The sequence below is a fragment of the Engystomops pustulosus genome, chromosome 6, assembly GCF_040894005.1.
Source record: "Engystomops pustulosus chromosome 6, aEngPut4.maternal, whole genome shotgun sequence".
NCBI lineage: Eukaryota > Metazoa > Chordata > Amphibia > Anura > Leptodactylidae > Engystomops > Engystomops pustulosus.
Window position 1 is genome coordinate 153,305,433 of NC_092416.1, and position 7,314 is coordinate 153,312,746.

The 7,314-nt window shown below is 43.9% G+C and overlaps 1 protein-coding gene across 1 annotated transcript; it reads right to left on the reverse strand.

Annotated features, from left to right (window-relative positions):
* Positions 1–175: 175 nt before the first annotated feature.
* On the reverse strand, positions 176–3,938 carry LOC140064700 (claudin-12-like). The gene is made up of 2 exons (XM_072111842.1): positions 3,581–3,938; positions 176–2,395 (listed from the first exon to the last, which is right to left on the reverse strand). Exon 2 carries the CDS (start codon positions 2,375–2,377, stop codon positions 1,643–1,645), a length of 735 nt encoding a protein of 244 aa, XP_071967943.1. The 5' UTR covers positions 2,378–2,395; positions 3,581–3,938; the 3' UTR covers positions 176–1,642.
* Between the last annotated feature and the right edge of the window lie 3,376 nt (positions 3,939–7,314).

Consider the following 7,314-nt stretch of genomic DNA (forward strand, 5'->3'; position numbering starts at 1 on the left):
TGTGTGTACATGCTGTGTGTGTGTAACAATGTGATGTATATATACTATGGGGGAGATTTATCAGAAGTGTCTGAGAGCAGACACATGGCAACCAATCAGAGCGCAACTTTCACACAGAACAGTTTTACCTCAGACACTTCTGATAAATGCCCCCCTATATATATGTCTGTGTGAGTGTATAAATGTGTGTATTAATGTATGTGATTCTATAAACATGTGTAAGTGTACAGATACATGTATGTGGGTTTTTTTTCAAGAGTCTTTTCTGTGGTCCAGCCTCTCCTAGTTACGCCCCAGGCCTTTTATTATGCAAATTCATGGTAAAGTGCATTCCCGTTGCTTCACCAGACTGTGAAGGCGGCAACTGACCACAGCGCAAATTATATAAAAGGTCCCATTCCTGCCTATGATGCAGTCGGTCTCTTTCACTTGTCGGGTCACAAACAATAGGACAAGGCCCATTGTTTTCAGCCCACGTAGACACATGATCATAAGCAGCCTTTATCTATTCTAATTGATAATGTATATTTGTATGAGGCATCAGAGTGGGGGCCTCATCTCTACAACAGAGGTCTTTCAACCCCTTTTCCTGTTGTTTTTTATCCACAGGGTGGAACATAGTGGGTATTACTGTATAACACAATACACACATATATATGGATATAATATGTCATCTATAAGATCTTGGCTCTGATATGGTGAGACTTCTAGTGCTTACGAATACTAAAAGCTAAAAAAATACTCATAACAGTCATATGTACCTTAATGGAAGAACTGAACATCACTAAGTAGAGCGTCAAAGTGTGCATTGTGCATCTACATAGATGGAGGCAGATACTTTGCGGCCTGTGACATTAGAGACCCACAACATAGCATCATCTTCCTAATCCGGCGAAAGATCTTCATGACCACCTTCCTCATGTTTCATGCTTTCCCTCTTACAAATACAATGGATGAATGTCGTACAGGTATCATGCATTGGAGAAAAGTGGTCAAGACCCCTACCCCCATCGTGGACAGTAATGGATTATAATAAAGGCAGTTTGGGTGGTATTCCAGGGACCAAGCTTTCTAGTGGGCCTACGGCCACCCATATCACCCACCAAATGTATAGTGAGAAGGACCTTCACCCATGAAATCCTTGTACATCTGTTATGTATATAATAGCCATTTCAGGACCTTTGAAGGTCCTCAAACCGCAGATTGAAAGCAGGCGTGAGGGACGCATCCTCCATTGCCCAAAAAGCTTGATTCTAGTACAATATGTAGAAAGTGATTCCAGACTTGTACGGGCTATAATATTCATACAGCCCAGGGCCCATGGCAGTCCTAATCCATCTCTGACCATGCAATACTTTTTGGGACTTTGCATTTGGTTACAATATAAAAGTTATAGGGGAGATATATCAGAAGTTTCTGAGGTAAAACTGTTCTAGTTACCCATGGAAACCAATCAGAAGTCAGCTTTAATTGTATAAACAGCTGTGGGAAAATGAAAGCTGTGCTCTGATTGGTTGCCTTGGGCAACTAGAACAGTTCTGCTCTCAGACACTTCTGATAAATCTCCCCCTAGCAGTATATACATGGCACTATAAAATATAGCACAATAACAGGACACTAAGTCACCTGTTACCCTATAAAACTAAACCGTGTAGGTGACAGGGAAGTCTATGTCGATGGGTGACAGGGGGGACTGAGAGGAATATGATGGGGGGATGTAATTCTGCATATTTGGGATATGTGAGTAGAGGGGCTGCCAATAAGCAGAAGACAGAGATTTACAATTGCAATACCACATAAATAACAAGGCTGCGGTGAAGAACATCCCCCCAGCGCTCCCAATGGCCACAAAAACCGCAATGTCATAGGTGAAGTAGGGCCCATATCTGCTGTTTAAGATATTGTTGTAAAATATGACCCAGGCGGATGGAGTGATACTCATGGTACCCGCTAAGCAGAATAACATGCCAGCCACAAGATGGCAGCCGGCGCTGTTCACAAGACACTTGGCAATCTTAAGACTCGGGACATTAGAGCTGAATGTGGTGTTACATATCCCGATGAGACACAGGATCAGAGCGGCGGCACCTATCAGGATACTGAAGGGAAGAGCAAACTGCAGGACACGGATGTCCAGCTGGTCCACGCTGGCGTACCACTCCGTGTCATAGATCATACAGTCCCGGCTCCACTCCAGCCGGGTGCACTTCACCCACAGCCCCATGCTGACTGTCAGGTTCTTCTCATTCCTGTTAAACGTGTAGAGTTTCATCAGCCTCCATTGAGGTAGAAGCGTAGCGGCAAAGAGACCCGCAATGGAGGCTGTCCCGCAAACAAAGGCGAACAGGGTCACTGCATGCACCTCCTGACAGCCCATCGTGACCAGGAAGGATGACTGAAAAACAAAAGCACAAACTTTCTATAACTTTTTAGACATAGTAATATATTTTTTATGTGCGATACATCAGTGTTGCCCAACCACCAAACCGTGGCCCAAAACCGGGCCGTTGAGCACTTGGCCCTGGGCCGCAGCTGAACTGAAAGAAAGGAAAGCAGATGCTGGGGAACGGGGAAGGTAAGTAATGGATTTTTTTTTAGTTTGGATGGGAAAGAGGACATTGAGGGAGGGGGGCATGCTGCAAAAAAAGGGGGCATTGAGGGAGGGGGCATGTTGCAGGAAAGGGAGCATTGGAGGAGGGGGCATTCAGCAGGAAAGGGAGCACTGAGTGAGGGGGGCATACTGTAGGAAAGGGGACATTGAGGGAGGGGGGCATGCTGCAGGAAAGGGGACATTTAAGGGGGAGGGGCAGCTACAGCCAAGAGGATATCGGAGTAGGGAATGCTGTAGGAAATGGGACATTGCAGGGGATTTTGGTAGCCTGGGAGGGAGAGCTACAGGAAAGAAGACATTGGAGTGGGGCATGCTACAGGAAAGAACAAAAAAAAGGTTGGGTACCACTTCTATACAGTGTGGATAATTGGAGTGTGTTCTCTATAACAACACTTTAAAGGGTCACCCGATTTTAGTACTAGCACCCTTATATAGGGTATGAAATGTCCTAAAATTCCCTATAAAACATCTATTGAAAAAACGTATTCAAAGTCATGTTAAAATGAGAAGAGTGCATATAGTTCTATATTGCCCAAAATAGAAGCGTCTGAATTGATGCTCTCGCTGCAGCATCCACAAGTGACTCATCTTAAGCAAAATATGACACTTCTCTTCTCATTTGCATATGACTTTGAAGGCGATATTTTATAAGTGAAAGGGTGAGATTTCACATGTAACCACAAGTTGCATGTGTTATTGTAGGTTTGGCACATCATTCTTAGAGTATCTCCGCTACACTGTACCTAGAGTCAAGCTACGGGCTTAGATACATAAGTGCAGTGATGTATACACAAGGGCATAAGATCAGCGCTATAAATAATACATTATAGTTCAGGACCCGATTCTGATTTTGTAGCTTCCATAACATGTTTGTATATTCTAATGTATCCAGCTTTCTACACTACAATGTGGAGTGACAAGATAATATGTGACAATATGAGGAACCATTAGTAGGTGTTGATGACTTACCTCTCCAGACTCACAGTCCCTTCAGGCAATGCAGATCCAGCAGTCAGATCCGTTCACAGCTCCCGCTCTCATCAGATACAGAATAACATTCTCTAAAATGCGTGTGTGTAATGGCTGGGCTCCAGTCTGATGACAGCTCTGCAGTGCTGTGACCCAGACGCACGTTGTACACTGCTACATCATGTCATAGACTGAGGGAGATACAGCAGCAGTCACTGCACATGCCCAGCATCCTCACCAGGGAATTCTGGGATGAGACCGGTTCACAAGCGGACAATCCCATCCTCGAAAACTGCAAATCCCAGCATCCTCTATGCTGTAGCACCATAGACTATAGGCAGAGAGATGCTGTTGCCATAGCGATGTGAGCAGAGGACGGTGTGTGGTGCTATAAAGAGGAGACATCTGCAGTCACATGTAGGATTGTCCTCAAAAGCCAATCCCGAAAATCCTTTGGATTAGAAACATGGATAGACTTGTTATATAGCATCAACAGGGAAACGTATATGGTTCTTTACCCAAATACAGTCTGCACTGCAGTGTGCGTAGGACATGGGCAATCATTTTTGGTTTGCTACATAAAAAAAAAATCTTAAAAAAATAAGAAATCAAAATTCTCCATGATAACCCAGGGGCACTTACTCCAGTCTGACTCCAGTGACTGCAGTAATCTTCTTGTATTTGTTATCTATTCCACCCTTCCTTCTGACATCAAGGTTTAAAATGATGCTAATAAGCTAAAAGTTTTCTGGGTGCATTATCAGACCCCCTCCCGCCGTAGCTTCACTTGCTGTTACACTGTGCAGAAGCACTTTCACCAATCCCACTGTGTGAGATTACAGCAGGCAGATGGAGGGAGAAGTACTGAGGGAGCAGAGAGGAGGATAAAACAGTATAGCAGCATGTGAAGCTACAGCATGGGGGGGGGGGCTCTGGCAATGACCCCCAGTAGCCCATTAGGCTTATTAAATGGGGCAATGGGGCCATGTATAACAAATGTATAACAAATATAAGAAGATGACCACAGTCACAGTGCCTGGATCTATGAGTAATGTCCCTGGTTTATCATGATGGATTTTGATGGTAGATTTCCTTTAAATGGCAAACTAATTGGAAGCAGCAGTAGTGTTTTTTTAATTTCTATAGTATGTGACGTAATGAGATGGGCAGGAGTTCTTTTGCGAGGGAATGGCTATTAGGTTCATGTTTTATAATATATGAGGGGACAAAAAGACTGTAACTAAAAATCAAAAGTGGTTAAAAGTTCTCAAACTTACCAAAAATAGTAGAATAATGCACCAGCTCACCTCCCATATTTAGTCTAAACCAGGGGCGTAACTAGGAGAGACAGGGCCCCCTAGCAGGCTACTGCATGCCCCCCTCCCCTTCCTACTTATAAAATATACATTTTAGTATACTCACACATATAAATACACTCATGTGCACACACAGCATATACACACACATACAGTGCCATATGCAACATACTCACATACAATGTATACAGACACCATATACACATCATCTGCATATATACATCACAGTATATGTTATATACATATTATGCTAGAAATGTGCAGTACAATATAGATATAATGGTGCACATCTTCCATTCTTTATTGTGTCAGGCCGGATGGCGGGGCCCCCTAAAACTGCGGGCCCCATAGCGGCTGCTATGGCTGCTACCGCTGTTGTTACACCCCTGGTCTAAACTCTTTGCATGGGAGAAACCCCCAAAATCCTGGGGCCAGTACTAGTACAATACACTGTACTGCGGCAGAGTTTCTTCTTTATTGAGGTCAAATAAAAACATCACACAGCGGTAACAGACGGACCCCTAGGTACTGACTTACACCTTAGACTCCATGCACACGACCGTGTACTTCCCTGAGTGAAGTGGAGAAGGGGGTGTTAGTTCTTGCGCTGAATATTAGTCCTTGGATAGGACCTGCTCTATATTCTGCAGTGCAATGCTGACAGCACCATGATCGGGTGTCATAGACCCCAATATGGTTGTGTGCAATCGACCATAGTAATTTCTTAATTTAAACAGAATATATTGGGATGATTCGGGTCACAGGACCAACCACAAGTCAGTATGGACCAGTTATTATATGTCCTTTGCAGGCCCTATCCATGGCTAAAAAAAAACCCAAACCCTTAAACTTACTTTGGATGAGTCTGATGAGCCGGGATCACTTTAAGCTGCATTGTAATGTCACAATGTATCAAGTCACTAACTAATGGTTAAGAATAGTAACAAGTATGTGATCATCTCTTCTACTATTACAGTTCTCACATTAGAATTGTTCAGGATGAAGATTAAGAATTATCTTCAACAACTTCACAAACTATACTGACACGTCAGAAATGTTAATTAACAATAAATGATACTTTTATAATTTCCATTTACACTTGAGGAATAATCAGGTGTGGATTAGGTCTGCCATGGGCCCTGGGCTGTACGAATATCATAGTCCCTACAAGTCTGGAAACCACTCCCTACATATGGGACTAGAATAAGCTTCTTGGGGAATGGGGGATGTGTCCCTTCTGCCTGATTTCAATCTGGTATTTCAGGACCTTTAGTGGTCCTTCAAAGGTCCTGCAATGGCTCTTGTGTACATGTGTATTGAAAGCAGGAACAGATGTACTAAGATTTCATAAGTGAAGGTCCTTCTCAGGTGGTTTGGGTGTCCATGGGTCCCCTAGAAGACTTGGGCCCCGGGCGCCCAAACCCAGAAATATACCCCCAAACCCAAATATAGGCGCCCAAACTGCCTATATTACAATCCACTACTGGGAATAACCCTGTATGTCTGGCCTTTAAATGACTTGTTTCTCCCCTCTGCAGGTTCTGTGTGTGATTCTCAGTTCCCCCTGAGCAGCTGGATGGAGACCTAGCTGCTGTGACCCACGTCTTTTCACTTCTACCTCTTCTCTTTTCGATTGAATCTCTATAGAATAATAATATTTCTTTATATAGTGCACACAGATTACACAGAGCTTGCCAAATCAGTCCCTGTCCCCAATGGGGCTCACAATCTAATCAGACTATCAGTATGTTTTGGAGTGTGGGAGTAAACCGGAGAACGTGACAACTCTGTGAGCTTCTGTCCATCTTTCTATAAGGAGCAACAATTTTCTATAAGATGCAACAATTAAAACTTAACGATATTCCCAATAAAAATCATCATCTCTTCCAAAAAGCTGACTCAGGATAGTTACTCCCAGTCATCAAACTGGATAAAGCATTGATCTGTCTGCATTGCCAGGTAGCTTCACAGTGGTGCTACATAAAGATCAATGTGCAATGTGTCATGTATAGTGAGTTACCTTACTGTGATTCACACCAATTGTTTATTTCTTTTTCTAAGGCACCTCTTACTCTATCAATAGGTGGGATGTATGGGGGAGGGGGGAGACTGCCCTTTCACCCAATAATATAACTCCCGTCCTAACAAGGGCAGTACCTGATTCTCTAGTGCCCCCAGTCACCTCCCTGACAAGGGCAGTACCTGATTCTCTAGTGCTCCTAGTCACCTCCATGACTCCCTACCAAGGGCAGTACCTGATTCTCTAGTTCCCCCAGTCGCGTCCCTGACAAGGGCAGTACCTGATTCTCTAGTGCTCCCAGTCACCTCCAGGACTCCCTAACAAGGGCAGTACCTGATTCTCTAGTGCTCCTAGTCACCTCCATGACTCCCTAACAAGGGCAGTACCTGATTCTCTGG